Source organism: Salmo salar, chromosome ssa13 (genome assembly GCF_905237065.1).
Source record: "Salmo salar chromosome ssa13, Ssal_v3.1, whole genome shotgun sequence".
Taxonomy (NCBI): Eukaryota; Metazoa; Chordata; class Actinopteri; order Salmoniformes; family Salmonidae; genus Salmo; species Salmo salar.
Genome location: NC_059454.1, coordinates 69,249,859 through 69,271,201, shown reverse-complemented (window position 1 = coordinate 69,271,201; position 21,343 = coordinate 69,249,859). Strand labels below are relative to the sequence as shown.

Here is a 21,343-nt window from a genome sequence, read left to right as displayed (position 1 = left end):
GCTAGAGCTGCCCCGGTAAGTGCTGTTATTGTGAAGTGGAAACTTCTAGGGGCAACAATGGCTCAGCCGTGAAGTGGTAGGCAACACAAGCTCACAGAACGGGACTGCCGAGTGCTGAAGCGCATAAAAATTGTCTGTCCTGGGTTGCAACACTCGCTACTGTGTTCCAAACTGCCTGTGGAAGCAAAGTCAGCACAATAACTGTTCGTCAGAAGCTTCATGAAAGGGATTTCCATGGCCTAGCAGCTGCACACAAGCCTAACATCACTATGCACAATGCCAAGCATCGGCTGGTGTGGTGTAAAGATCGCCGCCATTGGACTCGCATTGGACTCGGAAATGCGTTGGAGCAGTGGAAATGCGTTCTCTGGAGTGATGAATCACGCTTTACCATCTGGCAGTCCGACGGACTAATCTGGGTTTGGCGGATGCCAGGAGAACGCTACATGCCCCAATGTAAAGTGCCAACTGTAAAGTTTGGTGGAGGAGGAATAATAGTCTGGGGCTGTTTTTCATGGTTCGGACTAGGCCCCTTAGTTCCAGTGAAGGGAAATCTTAACGCTATAGCATATATTGACATTCTAGACAATTCTGTGCTTCCAACTTTGTGGAAACAGTTTGGGAAGGATCTTTCCTGTTTCAGCATGACACTGCCCCCGATCACAAAGCGAGGTACATACAGAAATGGTTTGTCAAGATTGGTGTGGAAGAACTTGACTGGCCTGCACCACAACCCCATCAAACACCTTTGGGATGATTTGGAACGCCGACTGCGAGCCAGGCCTAATCACCCAACATCAGTGCCCGACCTCACTAATACTCTTGTGGATGAATGGAAGCAAATCCCCGCAGCAATGTTCCAACATCTAGTGGAAATCCTTCCCAGAAGAGTGGAGGCTGTCATAGCAGCAAAGGGGGACCAACTCCATATTATTGCCCATGATTTTGGAACGAGATGTTCGACGAGCAGGTGTCCACATACATTTGGTCATGTAGTGTATATCACTCAAAAGTGTGGCTGGGTTTCTTGTTATTATGTACAGCGAAATGTTACCCCTGCCCTCCGGAAATCCCTTTCAACTCAGAATAATAATCTCATTCCATCTTTCTCTTTGATCGCAAGACATTCAAAGCTCAAATTAATACCCGTGATTAGAGAATCGAAATTAGTGCTAATTAGTAGCAAAAGAATAACTCATGAAATACAGCTTTTTTTTGTGCTTCATTCGCACCGATGTGCTTTTGCCTTCCTTGTTTACATGTTGTTGTTGTTGTTATTGTTTTGGTAGGGTTAGATAATAGAGCTCTCGAGCCGAAATGGTGCAAGGCCGACTGCTTTTCACAGAAGAAGAAGCCACTCGACTCTTATGACCGCAAATTATCCCCTCAGGTGGCACCTTGTATCAGCCGGTTGCCATGGTGACATCGCAAGGGCAGGTGTTAACCCAGGGACTCCCCCAGGGGACCATCCAGATCCAGAATTCACAGGTGAGGCCGTCAGCTGCTCTTCTAGCATATACCTGCCTCTCCTGCCATAAGATGTATCGATGGATAATGTCTAACAACTCCAAATACTCTCAATGCCATGCATATCATTGTTTTTGCTTGCCAGTAGCTGTCATCAATTGGTGGGCCTCTCTGTTATGAACATGTTACGACAGTGTTTAATAAATATTAGAGTAATAGTATAATAGCTATCGTGTCATTGGTAAACTTATGACATTTCAGCACACTGTTTTTGCAAGGTATCACTTGTTTATTATGCTAACGTTTCAGCCTTTAGCCTATGTGCTAACATTTCCTCCTTGACAAAATGTTAGTACAATAAACAGGTGACTTGTTTATTTTAATTTGAAGTCCAACACACCTGCAAAGAAAGCTCTAAATGTCAGAGTTTGTGAGTGCATGTCCCTTTAAACTCCTGCAATCCCCATGCCCTGAAGAACCTCACATAGGTGGTCAATATTTGAGTCAGACTGTCAGACCACCCGTATGCTCGCCTACGGAGTAGACTGTGGGGTGCTCTGCTCTGCAGGCGTATTAGAAAGCTAGAGTGTCAGCCAGGCAGGTAATTCTGTGTTTGACAGACAGCGGCGGCCTCAATGAATACCCAGGACCCAGCCGAGGCGGCACTCTACACGTGGTCTGGGAATAGAGTGCAGCCCCGTAGCTACATCACCGACAAGCTCCCGGTAATGATACCCCGGCTTGGCGCCGCCAATTAATTCAACCCCGCTTTTCCGGAACACAAATTCCCAGGGCCGAGGGGGATAGGGGGAGGGATTTCCACGTGACACCCCAGCTGCACCTGTAATAAGGCTTATTTTATGCTGTGTGTGTCTGTGTGTTTCATATATTTACAGTGCCTTCAGAAAGTATTCACACCCCTTGACTTTTTCAACATTTTGTTGTGTTACAGCCAGAATTTAAAATGAATTACATTTTTTTAAATTCTCACTGGCCTACACACAATACCCCATAATGTCAAAGTGGAATTATGTTTTTATACATTTTTACAAATTAATTCAAAAACTGAAATGTCATGAGTCAATAAGTATTCATCCCCTTTATTATGACAAGCCTAAATAAGTTCAGGAGTAAAAATGTGCTTAACAAGTCACATAAAATGCATGGACTATCTGTGTGCAATAATAGTGGTTAACATGACTACATCATCTCTGTACCCCACATATACAGTTATCTGTAAGGTCCCTCAGTTGAGCAGTGAATTTCAAACACAGATTCAACCACAAAGACCAGGGAGGTTCTCCAATGCCTCACAAAGAATGGCACCTATTGGAAGATGGGTAAAAAAAGAAGCAGACATTGAATATCCCTATGAGCATGGTGAATTTATTCATTACGCTTTGAATGCTGTAACAATACACCCAGTCACTACAGGCGTCCTTCCTAACTCAGTTGCCGGAGAGGAAGGAAACCGCTCAGAGATTTTACCATGAGGCCAATGGTGACTTTAAAACAGTTACTGAGTTTAATGTCTGTGTTATGAGAAAACTTTGGATGGATCAACAATATTGTAGTTAGTCCACAATAATAACCTAAATGACAGAGTGAAAAGAAGGAAGCCTGTACAGAATAAAAATATTTAAAAAGTCACATAATTAGTTAAATAAAGTCCACCTGTGTGCAATCTAAGTATCTCATGATCTCAGTACATATCCACCTGTTCTGAAAGGCCCCAGAGTTTGCAACACCACTAAGCAAGGGGCACCACCAAGCAAGCGACACAATGAAGACCAAGGAGCTCTCCAAACAGGTCAGGGACAAAGTTGTGGAGAAGTACAAATCAGGGTTGGGTTATAAAAAATATCAGAAACTTTGAACATCCCATGGAGCACCATTAAATCTATTATTAAAAAATGGAAAGAATATGGCACCACAACAAACCTGCCAAGAAGGCCCACCAAAACTCACAGACTAGGCAAGGAGGGCATTAATCAGAGAGGCAACAAAGAGACCAAAGATAACCCTGAAGGAGCTTCAAAGCTCCACAGCGGAGACTGGAGTATCTGTCCATAGGACTATTTTAAGCTAGACATTTACATTTAAGTCATTTAGCAGACGCTCTCATCCAGAGCGACTTACAAATTGGTGGATTCACCTTATGATATCCAGTGGAACAACCACTTACAATAGTGCATCTAAATATTTTAAGGGGGGGTAGAAGGATTACTTTATCCTATCCTAGGTATTCCTTAAAGAGGTGGGGTTTCAGGTGTCTCCGGAAATGTGGTGATTGACTCCGCTGTCCTGGCGTCGTGAGGGAGCTTGTTCCACCATTGGGGTGCCAGAGCAGCGAATAGTTTTGACTGGGCTGAGCGGGAACTGTGCTTCCTCAGAGGTAGGGAGGCGAGCAGGCCAGAGGTGGATGAACGCAGTGCCCTTGTTTATACACTTGTCTATACACTCCATAGAGCTGGGCTTTACGGAAGATTGTCCAGAAAAAAAAAAACATTTCTTAAAGAAAGAAATAAGCAAACGCGTTTGGTGTTCACCAAAAGCCATGTGGGAGACACCCCAAACATATGGAAGAAGGTACTCTGGGCAAATGAGACTAAATTTGAGCTTTTTGGCCATCAAGGAAAACGCTATATCTGGTGCAAACCCAACACCTCGCATCACCCCGAGAACACCATCCCCACAGTGAAGCATGGTGGTGACAGCATCATGCTGTGGGGATGTTTTTCATCGGCAGGGACTGGGAAACTGGTCAGAATTTAAGGAATGATGGATGACGCTAAATACGGGGAAATTCATGAGGGAAACCTGTTTCAGTCTTCCAGAGATTTGAGACTGGGACGAAGGTTCACCTTCCAGCAGGAAAATGACCCTAAGCATACTACTAAAGCAACACTCAGGTGGTTTAAAGGGAAACATTTAAATGTCTTGTAATGGTCTAGTCAAAACCCAGACCTCAATCCAATTGAGAATCTGTGGTATGACTTAAAGATTGCTGTACACCAGCGGAACCCATCCAACTTGAAGGAGCTGGAGCAGTTCTTCCTTGAAGAATGGGCAGAAATCCCAGTGGCTAGATGTGCCAAGCTTATAGAGACATATCTTAAGAGACTTGCAGCTTTAATTGCTGCAAAAGGTGACTCTACAAAGTATTGACTTTGGGGGGGATAGTTATGCATGCTCAAGTTTTCTGTTCTTTTGTCTTATTTCTAGTTTGTTTCACAATAAAACATATTTTGCATCGTCAAACTGGTAGGCATGTTGTGTAAATCAAATGATACAAATTTTAATTCCAGATTGTAATACAACAAAATAGGAAAAATGCCAAGGAGTTGAATACTTTCGCAAGCCACTGTATGCATCCTGTTTGCAATAAGGGACTAAAGTAAAACTGCAAAAAATGTGGCAAAGAAATGGTTGCATCATGTTATGGGTTTATTTGTCATTGGCAAGGGAGTTTTTTTTATGATAAAAACATTCTGATTAGAGCTAAACACAATCCTAGAGGAAAACCTGGTTCAGTCTGCTTTCCAAAAGACACTGGGAGAAAATTCACCTTTCAACAGGACAATAACCTAAATGCAAGGCCAAATATACACTGGAATTGCTTACCAAGACGACATGTAATGTTCCTGAGTTGCCTAGTTACAGTTTGACTAAAATCAGCTCGAAATTTTATCACAATACTTAATGTCTGTCTAACAATGATCAACAACTAACTTGACAGATCTTGAAGAATTTTTTAAAGAATAATGTGCAAATATTGTACAATCCAGGTATGCAAAGCTCTTAAACTCTTACCCAGAAAGACTCACAGGTGATTCTAACATGTTTTGACTCAGGGGGTTGAATACTTATCTAATCAAGATACTGTATATTTGTGTTTTATTTTTCATGTTTTCTTTTACAAAAAACTTTTTCTTCCACTATCACATTAGAGTATTTTGTGTAGATCATTGACAAAAAATGATGATTAAATCAATTTTTATACTTTGAAGGCACTGTATATCAGAATCAGTTGGGAGCCATTCCTTTTTCATGACTTTCCAATGCCTGCATGAAATTATTAAGAATAATTTTTTCACTGAGTATATTTATCTATTCAGGCATTTTGTCCTTCCAATTTATGCGTGGTCCAGATGAAATCTTCATATTTTTCCTTCAAAAGTGTTTTTGGCATTGCAAATGGGTTGTTAAATATGAATGAAGGATCCTCACTTTGATACTGTTTGCGCCAATGCCATAGGAAATATTTATTTTGTGTGTGGACCAGAGGTGAACATTTTTAGATTAAAGACATTTTGGAATTCATGCATAGTGATCTCATGCCACTGTATATGCCTTTTTTATTTTGTATGCCATTTAGCAGACGCGTTGCAAGTGCCATCCTCTACTAACTGAGCTATAGAGGACCATTGGTCTTTGTGTGTGTGTGTGGGTGTATGTGTGCGTGTGTGTGTGTGTATGTGTGCGTGTGCGCACATGCATGTGTTTTCTTGACGCCAGTATGTGCATGCACATGGTTTAAACTAGTTAATTGCCACTGAGTACTCCCCATCCAACTATACTGTAAAACAGAAATCAGAGATTTCTTGAATAAGTGCTTTTTCATAATTTTCTCAACCACCCACGGAGTTGGAACAAAGCTTGTAACTAAAACTTTGGCTTTGATAAGAGTTATGGACTTGTACTTTCTTGTTTTTGCACAATTTGCCAGGTTTTTTAGGCACATTTCTCATCGTAGTTCTTTCAGCTACATCAGACCGGCCTCCTAGATTTCTCTGAGTCAAGGGTGTTGTGAATCGACGTTCCTTTCTCGCCTTTTATTTTAAGTATCATTACTCAAATCGGGTTGCTATGGCGATGGTGAAGAGGGCGGTTCTGCCCTTGCCAAAGAGACAGATAATTGGCACTGTCTCTTTGTTACCGTGGCAACAATAACACCCCATCCTCTCTTCCATCCAAGGTAAACCTGGACTTGGCTTCACTCTTGGACAGTGATGACAAGAAGCACAAGAACAAGAGAGGGGTCCTGCCCAAGCACGCCACCAACATCATGCGCTCCTGGCTCTTCCAGCATCTCATGGTGAGCTAGCAACATTAGTGTTCACATCAATGTTAATGTGATGGTGTTACAGTAGCAACAGAGCTAATATTCATCCCTATTCCTTTGGTTAAGCTATAGAGGAAGTTATTGAGAAGAGTCAAGCTATGGGGGAAAATCAGTGTGAAGGGTTTAGAGCTAATAATGTCAGGGTTGTAGCTGTGTATGACTGAAGGCCTCATCCAGAAACAACCCACATAGCTTCTACCCCGTAGGCACTTGTAGCGATCTGAATGAATGAATTGAATATCTCCATGAATTAATTTAATAGGTATAAGCAATATGGTAGTTCCATTCCCTCAGATAGCCTATGAAGAATTAGATTTAGGGGCTAAGGATTGTTTCTAGCCAAGGGCTGAGAATTCAAGGTGTTGGAGCATGGGTCAAAGGTTTAGGGAAGTTGAGAGTTTAGGGGTGAGGGGAGGGTTTGAACTATTAATTCACAAAACTACTAATTGCAATTGATTAAACTTTACTGATGTCATCCTAAATATCTTACATCTTTCCCTTTTGTAGCATCCCTACCCAACAGAGGACGAGAAAAGACAGATTGCAGGACAAACAAATCTGACCTTATTACAGGTCAACAACTGGTAAGATTGTAATACTACTACTGCGAATGCACTATGAGATGAAAATCAGCTGGCTAAAAGTATGGATGAAATCAATAGAAATGTTGAATGTTCAGAGTGAATGTTGATGAGTTCAAACTTCAGTGCTATGCTTTATCACCTGATGGTGATTCACAACATAGTGGCGCCATCTACTGGTCTACAAATGCTCTCAGTATCATGGAGTACAACATTCTTACAGAGAAAAAAGGTCTGTCTTTGTTTCTCTCACACTGGTCTCTTTCCCTTTACCTCTCCAAATCCCTCTCTCCCTGCATCTCTCTCTCTCCCCCTCTCTCTCTCTCTTTCTCTCTCTCTAGGTTTATCAACGCTCGCAGGCGCATCCTCCAGCCCATGCTGGATGCCAGTAACCCAGACCCAGCTCCCAAGGCTAAGAAGATGAAGTCCCAACACCGTCCAACCCAGCGCTTCTGGCCAGACTCCATTGTTGCTGGCGTCTTGCAGACACATGGACCTCACTCTAACAACGCTGACAGTACGTCACTAAACCATTCAAACGCTCTGTCAATGTCTATTTGTCTGTTTCAAAACTCTGGATAAAGATTGGTTGAGTCATCATGATTCTCTTGATATTTCAACATAGTTTCCTTGTTATTTCAGCCTACTTTATCAAGGTAATCATTTTGCATCAATGTGCATAGGTAGTGTGCACTTGCGCACTCATCCTGATGGATTTTAAAGAAATGGATCAGTGAATACAATACATTGAATATTGGCATGAGCTATAGTGATTCCACCACATTAGACCAGTTCATTCCTTTTAATCCCATTGAAGGGGTGAATGAGTGCACACTTTGATGAGAAGGATATAGAATAGGAGACAGTTATAATGTCAACTTTGTGTGTTTCTTAGTGTGTAAACCCTGCATTGCCTGCTCCTCCTTCTTCTCATACAGACCCCCTAGGCTTGGACAGCCTCCAGCCCCTGTCCTCTGACTCAGCCACCCTGGCCATGCAGCAAGCAATGCTGGGTGGAACCGACGACTCCATGGATGGCACAGAGGAAGAGGAGGAGGAGGAGGAAGAGGAAGTTATGGAGGAGGAGGAAGAGGAAGATGATGAGGAGGAAGAGAGCGAGGGAGGGAGACGTATATCCGGCGGCGGAGAAAGGAGAGATCTGGGCATGGAGCATAGAGAGGGGCTAGAGTAATGAGAGGTGTTAAAGGACAACGTGACCTTTTGACACCTGGGTTGTGTTCAGTAGTCACCAAAACAGAAGAAAACAGACTGAGACAGAAAGGGACTACCTGGATTTCTCCACTAAGAAATTTGTTTTGTTACGGGTGCCCTAATGAACACGATTCAGCCCATACTTTCCCTCCACAAACCACACCTCCATTCAATCTTAACCCCTGACCAGCCCCTAGATTCAGGCAACAGTCATACCTTGAATGGGCCTTTTGTTTTTTCTACCATGGATGTCTGTCTAGAAACTACAGATCCATCCCATCAGAACTCTTAAGAAGGAAAATCCTATATGAGGATTAGGGGTCTGAAGGTGTCCTAAAAATTGTGTGTCCTAAAATGGACACCATACTCTGTGGACTAGTGGGTCACCCCAAACCTCTTATGTTTTATTACTGACAAAACAATGACAACTATGAGTTGCTGTATGTGAGTTGATTGTGAACTTGTACTGTAGGTCTATACCTGGCCGTCACGTTGGGTTCCATGCTTTGGAATCATCCAAGCCTTAGTCCGTTTCAGATTGACTCCATAAACACGATGTTGTCATCGTTTTCCACACCCATTTTCATAATGTTGATGACGAGCGATTATTCGCTGCAACAAAATTGATGTTTTCGGGCATGATTAAAAAAACGTTTAATTCTTTGAGGCCAAGAGCAAAAACTGCACAAAGTATGTATATTAGATGTTTTGACGTTTGCGTTACGTTGCTGAAGGCTTGCATATTTATAAACAATTTTCTTAGAGCTTTCAGAAGACGGTTCAAATGGCACCTTTGTAGAAGGCACAAAGTAACTGTTGTGATGTTCTGGAGGTCTTGCAATTGAGAAAACGCTTGAGTGAATCTGAGTTATCGAAGTTACTGATGGCCAATCAAGGTGACAAAATCTCAAGACTGGAAAGAAATACTGTATGTCACATTGAGGATTCACATTACAAACAAAACACTGCCTTGGTAACAGTGTCTCAATGAGTTAAAGAAAAACATACCGACATGGAGAGAAATGGAATTGAATCCTCAATTCAAAGAACTAACATCTTTAAGTGAAAACCTTTGCAAGAAAAAGACAATGTAAAGGGAAAGCCTGCATATTTAAAGGGAAGAGTTAAATTCCTGAAATGATTCTCTATGTTTTACGTTAAGGATTTGAAGAAACTGTGAAAACTAATTTCAACCCTCTTTTTGTGCTAAATGAAATCCACAAAATTAAGCCACCCGTTTTCTGATGTGATGTCTAGAAAAGAAAAGAAAAACCTGTTCTTGAATGTTCATTGAGATTGGTCTTTGTGAAGTATGTTCTTCATTATAAACTGGGTGGTTCGAGCCCTGAATGCTGATTTGCTGACAACCGTGGTATAACACGGGTTTGACAAAGCATTTATATTTACTGCTCTAATTACATTGGTAACCAGTTTATAATAGCAATAAGGCACCTCGGGGGTTAGTGGTATATGGCCAATATACCACGGCTAAGGGCTGTGTCCAGGCACCTAAGAACAGCACTTAGCCGTGGTATATTTGCCATATATTTGCCAATAAAAAAACGAATGTATGGCAAGCTTGGAACATTAAGTTCTGCACATACGACATAAGTGAGTCGTGATTTCTCAACACTGTTCCAGGCACCTAAGAACAGCACTTAGCCGTGGTATATTTGCCATATACCACATACCCTCGTGCCTTATTGCTTAATTATACATTTTCTTGATTGCTTATTTTTTAAATGGTTCTTCCAGAGCAAGTGACAATAGGGATTTCATTTTTTTTGGTTTGTGCACATTGTTGTCATAATCTATTGTTTCAATAGACCATTTTTTATAATTAAAATAGATAAAGCTTCTAGTTTGAGTATCCTTTCTGAGGCAGGAAGGTGTGTGCATATAACAGTGGTCACACAGTGTGTATATTAGGGCAGCCTCAGTCAGCTTACTATAGACACTTTTGTGAGTATCGTGACAGGCCTACCTCTCCTCCCTGTGGCCAGATTGGGTATTACAATCAAAATAGTACAAATTACATCAAAAACAACTGCACACAGTTAAAGGGCTAAAGATACCCCACATAAATTGTCATGAATGTGTGTCTGTTGCTCATTGTTTAATCTTACGCCATTGCTCCTGTCAGAAAAGTTCACCCAAGCCACACTACCTGTTGCATGCTGACAGTAACCCAACACTGGGCCTCTGCATTGCAAACAAGAAAGACCACTTCTGTATTAGACAATAACCACAGTTCTCCACAAATTACAGATGAAGCTCAGACTAAACGGCCTCAATGTAGAACAACCTCCCACATTTCCTTGTCATGTCTCTTATATCCCACCCTCTGGTTGTTAATCAAACCTGTGATTTGGTCTTGCTGGAGTACCACCCACATGTCTTCCCATCTTTACATTTGGGTGACCCATATACTGTAAGCAGAGAGTATCAAAAAACATTTGCTGAATATGATACAGGTCTAGGATCTTCTGTAGACGGCCGTTATACATTGATTTCAGACATTCACACACACACACACACACACACATATTCACTTGTATCCTTGACCTACTTCATCGTAGATGGCCACCACACACACACGTAATAAAATACCCCAAATTCCTAAAATCATTGTATCTGTATTTGGACTACATATGACCAAGCATTCCATGATTGCCATTAGGGTAGTTGTGGTATGGCAATTTGTTCTACATTGCACTAGTTACCAGTCATTCAGTTCCTCTGAAGTTATCCATCCTAGCAGCAGCACTGAAATAGTTGTAGCAGACAGGGCCTAACTGTAACTACCATTCTCAGTACTGTATGCTAGCAGCAGCAGCAGTTCTGGAGCCAACCTTAGGTATAAATAAGAGGGGAAATTACAGAGACAGGAAAAGCCACTGGTGCTTGGGTCTTGTTTGAAGTGGGGCTGCTGCCATGGCAGTCGAGCATGGTTGGGACCTCAGTGAAGAGGCTGGGCAGTGTGTCATATGCACACACACAAGCGTGAACACACACACACACACATAAGTACAGACACACACACACACACACACACACAGTTGCCACTCCCTCCTCCCACCCCAGACACACCTCACCACACAGCAGCCAGCCCTGTAGGTCTGTGGAGTTGCGGAGACACCACTGCCATCTGGGCACTAGCATACAGCAGCAGTAATTAGACCCATAGACCCAGGACCCAGGCCCAGTCCAGCCCAGTCTGTCATATAGCAGGGCCCTCCCGGACAACTTAAGGGCCTCGCCAACACAGCTCTGGTCTTCAGAGAGGCGTTTGGTTCAGTTGTCTCACTGCATTTCCTTACTGGATTTCCATCCTGCAGTCACTGGTCACTGGAAAGAGCAAGCGGATTGAAGGTAACATGGAAGCTGTTTATCATTGTATTGTAGAAGATGTGGAATGGAAATGATTGAAATGCTGTTGACATTTAGGGCGATAGAGATGTGTAAAATAAGTGGTACTTATACCAATGGTTTAAAGTATTTTGATGCATGTTTGGTATTTACAATATTGTCAATTGAAGAAAAATATCTGAGAACCTATTTTCTCTTCTCATCCTTTACCATAGTTTTGCATACAGTTTTGATGATTACTTCACACATTGAATACCAGTTTTATTTGGGGCTCCCGAGTGGCGCAGCGGCCAAAGGCACTGCATCTCAGTGCTAGAGGCATCACTACAGACACCCTGGTTTGAATCCAGGCTGTCTCACAACCGGCTGTGATTGGGAGTCCCACAGGGCGGCGCGCAATTGGCACAGCGTCATCCGGGTTTGGCCGGTGTAGGCCGACATTGTAAATAAGCATTTGTTCTTAACTGGCTTGCCTAGTTAAATTTAAACCGTTTATTTATCAGATTGGATATCAAGACTATAATACTAGTGGTTTAATACCATTACATGGTCAATCTGAAATCTGTATCAATAGAAAAAAGAAAAAAGAAACAACTGAATACAAAGTACATTCTAATACTCTACAGGGTAGGGCAAATGGATTTCCCCTAGCTAACCCAGAAACTCCTGGTTGCCAGTTGGGACGAGACCCGGCCCATGCTAAAATCCTTCATTCTCTACATTTACATTTTAGTCATTTAGCAGATGCTCTTATCTAGAGCGACTTACAGTAGTGAATGCATACATTTCATTTCATGCATGTTTTTTTTTTTTTTTGCACTGGCCACCCGTGGGAATCGAACCCACAACCCTGGCGTTGCACACACCATGCTCTACCAACTGAGCCACAGGGAAGACTCTACTAGGGCTCAGTGCTATAAAGTCTCAGTGGACTCCGCTTGCCAGTTTGTAACATTTCCCTGTACATCTCTAGGCGTCAAGATGTCCATCGCTAATGCAGCCGCGCAGGCCATGCTGTCGGACGCCTTGCTCCGGGACGGCGCCGGGGGCAACCATATCGGTCACCTGGAGCTGGAGCTGCCGCTCGACAGGGTCATCAAGTTTGTGTGCGTGGGGCTGCCCTTGCTGCTGGTGTCCATGGCCTTCGCTCGCGAAATCTCCATCGGTCAGTCTGTCTCTCTCTGTCTCTGTCTGTCTCTCCGTTTCTCTCTCGCTCTCTTATAGTTCTTGTTAAGCTGCAAATCACATTTGTTACATTCTCTGATATTATTTCCTTTCCTCTCTTTTTGCCTCTCTTTCCCTTTTCTGTGTTTATTTCTGCAATTTTCTCATGTCTCTTTTGTCCGCAGTATCATTGGGTCAATATTCCTCCATTTTCTTTTTCTTTGTCTCACATTTCTCTCTCTAGTCTCTTCTCATTTGCCTTTTTCCCTTTACTGTACGTGAGTGAGAATCTGTGTTTAGGCAAGGGAGTTAGTGATTCAGATTCAGTCACAAACCATTGTTTGCACAGCACTTTTGTGAATGGAGGGTACATGGGGGCACTGGATGTTCAAATGGTCCTGGTTGTAGTTTAAGGGTTAAGGAGACAATTCTATCAACTATTCAAAAGGTTAATTGTAACGTTTTTCATGAATTACAAGGTCTCTTTCAATTTATTCATATAATTTCCATTTGTTTTCTGACTTGAGTTGACATGCACTGGACCCCGACCGTGGTCAACTGCAACAATAACACTGACACAACAATGTGTGTGGTAGTGGCACACAGAACAGTGTACATACAGGCAAGTTTATTTCCTTGTTTCATTGGCATTGAGCTAACGACTGTCTTCCCATCGAGCTGGACTATAATCAGCCGTTACAGATGTTAATTGGCAGGAGCATGACTGAGAGCAGCGTTCGCCGGTGCCGTGGTGCTTGATAATTACTGGCAACCTTCTCCTTTTGCAGTTCTCTATCGACGTCAAATGAAATGATATGCTAATTAACTGGGAGATGTTGCAAAACGAGGAACAGTCTAGGAACGGTTGATGGCTCTTGGTCCTCCTTATCTAGCTTGGTTTGTTGTCTGCTGCCTCTTTTGTCTGGTTGGTGGTGTCTCCGTTGTCTCTGTTGTGTGCACCTGCTGCAGCAGCCAAGAATTCTGCCCACAGCTACAAATAGCTGGGTGAGAAGGATCCCTTGTTGTACAATGGGTAACTAGCAAGATAGGGATGGCAATAGGGGTTCTTTGTCAAACTGTCGCCCAGTGGTAGAAGGAACGTGCTTTGTTGCTGTCTGTGTTCCCTTATAACCTGACGGTCTTGTAATACATAGTCCATTTTGGATACAGCATGTCCACAGCTATCTCAATGTCACGTACACACACACACAAACGTACGCACGCACATCATGTAACATGTAACCCATCCATGTACAGTTATCTGTAATACCATAACACTGGTGGTGCAGCTTAAGCCTACTGCATGCCCAGTCAGCAACTGGATGGTTGGGTGTACTTATTTTAGGAGACTCTCACAGATGTGGAGATTTGGAGTCTGTGTATAAAAATAGGGTGTCCTGTGTTTATCTCAGGGTTTTCTCTGAAGTGGCCCTTTGCCTGTCGCCCTGCCCTGCTCTGCTCTCCCAGCACTGCTGTAGAGGAGATGGGCTGAACGGAAGGGTGTGGACCCTTGGCTCTGTGGTTAAACCATCTGTATGGTGGAACGGGCAGGGCTTGTTCTGAAAAAGACCCACACATTAGGAGGGTAATACCACCCTGTTTAAAAACACAAGTTTCCATTTAGAAGCATATGATTTAGATTTGTTAGGGCTAACCTTTCTGCTTCTGGGAAAGGGAACCTTCTGAAAAACCTTAAGGCACATTATGGAAACTCTCTCTGTGGTGTGTGTTTATGTCTATGCATGTTATGTGTGTGCACATGCATGCATCTTTATGTAACTGTAATACCTTTACAAACTGGACCAGTGCAATTGTTGAGCTTAAAATAGTTCAAATCTATATTTGTTTTTCCTCTAGGCCCACAGATCAGCTGTTTCCCACCTAACAACTTCACAGCCAGGCAGGCAGCCTATGTGGACACGTACTGCTGGGACTCCCTTATGCACCATGAGTTTGACACAGATGGAAACTTCGAGGAGCGATCCCTCTGGGTGCACAAGGTAAGGCCTGCTGTGTTCTGTCATGCTGGAACGAGAGACAATTGCACACACCTTAATGTGGCACAGGAATTGGACAAAAAAGGTCATAAAACTACTGTAAATAGTTGCTCTTTGTCAGGTGATAAATGATATCAGTGTAAAATAAGTGGGTGAAGAGTCAATGGTATACTGGAGGCATTTTGTGGGCTACACCTGTATTTGGCAATGTCGTTGGAAGATTCCCAATTCAAAAATATGCACTGACAATACAGTCTTAAGAGAGAAACCGAATGTCTTTTTAAAAGGGACATTTAAAGATTTATCCAGACATAACACTGTTAAACTTTGACAAGACATTAATAACCTGAGGTTTCTGTTACTGAGGCCATTAACAACTCGTTTGAAAGCTCAGACATGCAATTTTAGATGGGTTTTAAAAATACGTATTAAGCAGTTCTATCAGTACTGGGCTGTCCAAGTAAGACATGGACCTCATGCTTATGGGTATAATGATGGAGTTAGCCATGTGCTGTGTCCATTGGTATATTTTGATGTGTATTTTGGTGGGCAGTCTGTTCAGAAGCAGCTGATGAGGAGCTGTGTCACAAGCTTGTGAGGGTGTGTGTGTGTGTGTGTGTGTTTCTGATGTAGCACAGTACACAGTTTTAGGTGTTCATTGTGGGAAATTGTGGTGTAATGGAAATTCGCATCAACTGGATGGGTCACCATTTGTAAGGGTGTGGAAATGATCCAACCAATATGTAGAAATCATGCCGAATATAATAAGAAACTACATTAATCAATCTGACTCCAATATTATGTGAATAAAGGCAACAGGCCGTGTACGTTTCTGGAGGAACCTAGTCAAGGTAGCAAGCTTTACATCACCTCTCAGTATGACTATAATGAACATGTGTCTAACTTGCACCGTTATATAATTTTTAAGAGATTAGATACTAATAGCTAATCCTGACAACCAATGTACTAGCACACGCTGCGCCTTGGTCCGCTCATTTTGAAGAGTGTGACACTGTAACAATAAATCCATAGCACTTACAGTACAATGAAACATATCAAAATGTGTAGTTCTTTATGAACTCTTGAAACAATCCAAACATGACAATGGAGCCTGAAAGCCACCAGTTGCGAGTATCACCTTCTCTCATTCTTCCACTACAAAATTAAGCGAGGTTGTGAGTAGATATGGAGCACTGGATTTTTACCATTACTTTGTACACTAACCATCATTACTTTTTAATGGAAAGTGCCTCTTGCTTCCTTAATGTCACATTAAAGAGCATCCATTAAAAGTAATTAATCTTTCTCATTAAACATTTAAAATGTAGTCTGTAAATTACTCTTCTTCTTTCCCTTTCTCTTCTCTTCATCTCACTCTTTATCCTTTCTCTGTCATCATCTCTTACCCTCTTCGATCCCCTCCCTTTCTCTTCGTTTCTTTCTCACCTTTCCTCCCTCCCTCTCAGATTTTCCCGTACTCTCTGTTGGCTATGACCATGATGATGTACCTGCCTGCCCTCATCTGGCGTTTCCTGGTGATGCCATCGCTGGGCTCTGACCTGCTCTTCATCATTGATGAGCTGGACAAGTCCTACAACCGTTCCGTACGATTGGCTCAGAGCATCCTGGAGATGCGCCAGAACACCCAGAACCCCCTCACCTTCCAAGCCGAGCTTGAGAGGTGAGAGTGGGTGTGGCAGAGATTTGTTGAGGCAGGTAGAGGGAGGATTTTGGACTGGGGAAGAGGGGAAGTCAACAGGCTTAAGGTGTTAGCATGCTTCAGTTTGGCTGGCACCCAACGTGTTTGCTTGCATACTCCGTTAAAATGTATTTTCTTGAAAAATGAGAAAAAAGCAGTAATAGTACTATTTGTCCAATTTTAGAAACCATTGCCAGTATACACTTCCTTAATAAAATAGTCAGAATTAATGTAAGATAACTCAAGAAGTCTGTCATAAATGTTGCTGTTTTTGCCAAGGAGATCTTAGTTGCACAATTTTACATCTAACTAAGATGTTTGGTCCAGTATTTATCAATGAAAAAATGTGAATCAAAAAAGAGTTCTCGTTGAATGACAATAAAGACTTTATTGAAGAATCCCTACTGTTGACCAATCACTGACGAAGGGGCATAGACTTTGTCTCTGGCTTGCCTCCAGAACAGATTTTGTGAACAGCCGGAAAAAAAAAAAAAAAAAAATTCACAAAATGTGGTCATAATATATTCACAAACTTTACCTGCTGGGAAGCATGCGGACACCTTTAGATTGATGTCTACAATGATTCTGAAGATGTTTGAGTAGCAATCACGTTCCCGGGTGTTTGTAATTCCCATGGAAACTGAAAACAAGACACTAGTTTAGCTTCAACTACAGTCATGTGACTGACTATTTAAATCTTGAATATTATAAATTCCTTAGATGCTCATACAACCTCCATTATCATACAACAGAGCCAATAACATGAAAGTGTGCTTGAGCCATCTGTCCTCTAACCCGATCTCCTCCATGGTCTCTTTCAGGGCCAAGAGGAAGCGCTACTTCGAGTACCCCCTGCTGGAGAGGTACATGCAGAGCAAGCAAGGCTCCTACTTCCTGGTCAGCATGCTCTTTCTTCGCGGCTTCCTGTTGCTCACCTTCATGTCGGCCGCCTGCCTCTACCTCGTCTATTTCCACCTGTCCGCCTTCCTCCAGGACGAGTTCAGCTGCTTCGTCCGCACGGGCCTGCTGCGTGACCAAAACTGGGTTCCCGAGCTGGTCCAGTGCAAGATGACCGGCCAACTGGTCTTCCAGGTGATTAGCGTGGCTAACGGCGCTATCTATGTCTTGCTGGTGCCTATCGTGCTGTTCAGCTTGGTCCGCCTCTTCTGCTGGGATACGACTCTATTGTCGGTGTATGAGGTTCTCCCCGCATTGGGCCTCAACAGCGGACGCAAGCTGGGCTGCCCGCTCAACGACCTCAATGTTCTTTTACTGTTTCTGCGCGCTAACGTGGTGCACCTGCAGTCTTATGGCAGGCTGAGGGCTATATGCTCGCTGGCGCCCCCGCAGATTGGGAAGGGGAATGGCATGAAGGGTGTGAGGATGCTGACGGCGGAGGAGATCGAGGAGAGGGCCGAGATGGCGCAGGAGTTGGAGGAGGACGTGGAGGAGCTGCAGGAGGAAGGGAAGCTCAACCTGGTGGACATCATGACCATCTTAGGAGCGGCCCGGGGAAACGCTGTCAACTGCACTGAGTCCAGGCCACTGGTTCAGGAGAATATGAGTCTGGGTACCATAACTTTTATCTACACTCTCAAATCTATTTTGTTAGTGGTCTTGTTCGCCTATATCATTTTGGATGTTGAGAAAATTATAAAGTGAGGAATCACTGCAAGACTGCAGATGAAGCTGAAATTAAATAGTCTGCTACAATATTTGACTGAGTACCGAATGGTGGTGTAAGTAGTTTTCATTGAATAGCCACTATACTCTAATTGAATATTAAATGAGGAGGCAAAAGTAATAATGGACTTGACTTAAGATAGCAGGTTTGATATAAACTTTTCCATCCACGCTTAGGGAACATTAGAATATACCATATGTTCTCAGTAGCTTTGATACAGAAATGCTTTGCACAAATATTAATTGTACACAAATTGTTTATTTTAATTGTCAAACTACTATGCCAGTAGGCCTAATATAAATAACTATTATGTGTTAGAGAGTTTTTCACATGACCGGACAGCCTATTCTTCTAAAAGAGGCTTTTATTAGGAAATACGGCAAGAGATCAGGTACAATTTGTGTTTTTTTCCACTCCTAACTCCCCTCTCTGTCTCCTTACAGAGCCAAACCACCAGGGGTACCATGAGTTGAAGGAGACTGCATCATGTAAAAATGACTAAATCACCAATGGACTGAACCATCAATGTGACACCAATCAATGTGGATGAAGGAAAAATAAAAAATATTAATGAAACATGCAACATTTTACATTTTGCAACAGTTACAGTTCATAAGGAAATCAGTCAATTGAAATACATTTTTAGGCCCTAATCTATGGATTTCAAATGACTGGGCAGGTGTGCAGCCATGGGTAAGCCTGGCCCAGCTAATCAGAATTTGTTTTCCCCCCATAGAAGGGCTTTATTACTGACAGAAAAACTCCTCAGTTTCATCAGCTGTCTGGGTGGCTGGTCTCAGACAATTCCGCAGGTGAAGAAGCTGGATGTGGAGGTCCTGGGCTGGAGTGGTTATACGTGATCTGCAGTTGTAAGGCCGGTTGGAATTACTGCCAAATTCTCTAAAACAACGTTGGAGGCGGCTTATGGTAGAGAAAATAGCATTTAATTCTCTGGCAGCAGCTCTGGTGGACATTCCTGCAGTCAGCATGCCAATTACATGCTCCTTCAAAACTTGAGACATTTGTGACGTGTTGTGTGACGAAGTTGCATTTTAGAGTGGCTTTTTTTGTGTAATAATCATGCTGTTTAATCAGCTTCATGATATGCCACACCTGTCAGGTGGATGGATTATCTAGGCAAAGTAGAAATGCTCACTAACAGGGATGTGCACATCATTTGAGAGAAATAAGCTTGTTTGTGACTCTGAATCATTTCTGGGATATTTTATTTTAGCTCATAAAACATGGGAACTACACTTTACATGTTGCATTTATATTTTTGTTCAGTATAGCTAGGTTTCGAAGATTAGTTCAAAAAAGACAACCCTGGAGAGAAGTGAGGGACGGTGTTCTGTACTCAGAGAAATTGTTCCAAAAAGCCTCCATTAGAATGAAAAGCTTGGTGGTTGAGTTGAGCGATGTCATTTTTTGATGTATGACTGAGCTTTTGGGTCGTTGGGACTCAACTTAATTTCAACCTCAGATTTCCTATTTGTTCTTTATGGATATGCTATGTACTGTACTTGTTAGATTTTGTGATTTGTCAAAAGGTAAAGTTCTATCTGTTAAACGTCTACAGGTTACATTTGATATGCTCTATGTCAGATACAATTGTAATGAATAAAGTTATTTTTATGACTGTTGTGTTAAACAGCTCGTGTGAGTGAAACATTTCTTGTCCAACTGCTGTAGCACATTCTGATGTTCGGTGGATCACTAATGAGGTAGAAACCTTTCCTTACCACTAGTGAATCATATTGTAAATTAATTGCCTCATAAATAGAAAAACTGTGAGTAGTTACAGAAGAAGGATCTTCATTTGCGGCAGTTTGCTCAAGCAGGAAGAAGAAACAGGAAATGTGAATTATTATGTGGATTATAAGGAATAATTATAATGAATGGACATTTTTGTAGGGTTTGATAGGGAAACTTAAACATCAAATACACTAGATTTTGCATTGCAGGAAAGTTCTGCAACAGGGTGATCAAATGAAGATCCTACATCTGTAATTAAATGTGCTCACTCTCCAAAAAATGCTTGACTTAGTCGCAAAAGCAAAGGTGCAAATGTAAACAATCTGTGAAATAAAGAAATATTTGCTGCACCTGAGCACCTTTTGTAATTAACAGAAGAAACTTTTGTCGAGCTCGTCTTCCCTGATGTTTTGAATGCTTAAACTTTTGAACTCTATACTTGATTTTTCTCCTCTTACACACCACACATATATTTATTGTAATAAAATTATATTAAATTAATGTTCTCTTCCTACACCCAATCCTGACTGTGATTCAAAACCAAAATTCGCACATTCCACATTCACTCATTTATAGGCAGTGGGGTCAAGAATTGATAAATACCAGGGTTGGGAAACAGAATTGATATTTTAGGGGTTGAATAAAGTATCATATTGTCGTGGTTTGGAGGGAGGAGTGCTGTGATGGCATTTTGCGCTGCAATGTCAGATGTCCTGCAGAGACTCTGTCATAGGTTGTGTCCCAAATGGCACCCCATTCCCTATATAGCGCATTACTTTTGACCAGGCACAACAGGGTCAGTTGGGACTCAGCCAATATGTCAACATGTTAGTTGTGCAGCCATAGCCACAGGAGTATGATCCCTAAAGATCCTTATTGCCTTTTGGTACTGACACTTTGTGACTGTCACACCATGGACCGCACAGTAAAAACCCCTGCATAATAAACATCCTTATCATTTATGCACGTTAACAATCCCTTTGCACTATACACATGGTGATACACTCGACTAGAATAGCTTGCTGGACGTTAGACTATTCAAAGAGGGACGCAAGCTCTTTTTTACTGAATGTTAAATACAGCAGCCCAATAGAACTCACGTGTAGTTTGAAAGAAGAGCGAACGTGCGATGGCGGTAGGCTAGCAGTTATATATTTAGACCCATAACCATTCAATCTTGGTGAAGAAAAGAAGTGAAAGCCTTCTGCATATAATTATAGTCCTATATTATTCAAGGATGTCTTTAGAATGACAGACAACTAAAGGTATTTTATTTAACTGTTGAAAGTG

General features: G+C 42.2%; 1 protein-coding gene across 2 annotated transcripts in view; it reads left to right on the top strand.

Annotated features, from left to right (window-relative positions):
- The window catches only part of LOC106567647 (pannexin-3), a 104,475-nt gene extending 84,524 nt beyond the window's left edge, over nt 1-19,951 (top strand). Inside the window, exons 8-18 of one of the 2 annotated variants that reach the window (XM_045693501.1) lie at nt 1,391-1,488; nt 6,446-6,565; nt 7,100-7,176; nt 7,515-7,690; nt 8,112-8,361; nt 9,681-9,684; nt 12,700-12,919; nt 14,776-14,918; nt 16,382-16,596; nt 17,436-18,184; nt 18,742-19,951. In XM_045693501.1, the coding sequence (XP_045549457.1) occupies nt 1,391-1,488; nt 6,446-6,565; nt 7,100-7,176; nt 7,515-7,690; nt 8,112-8,361; nt 9,681-9,684; nt 12,700-12,919; nt 14,776-14,918; nt 16,382-16,596; nt 17,436-18,184; nt 18,742-18,800 (2,111 nt within the window). In that variant the 3' untranslated portion in view covers nt 18,801-19,951. Of the gene's footprint in view, nt 1-1,390; nt 1,489-6,445; nt 6,566-7,099; nt 7,177-7,514; nt 7,691-8,111; nt 8,362-9,680; nt 9,685-11,486; nt 11,758-12,699; nt 12,920-14,775; nt 14,919-16,381; nt 16,597-17,435; nt 18,185-18,741 lie in introns of those variants that run through there. The other variant, XM_014137186.2, reaches the window with a different exon arrangement.
- The last annotated feature ends 1,392 nt before the right edge of the window (nt 19,952-21,343 follow it).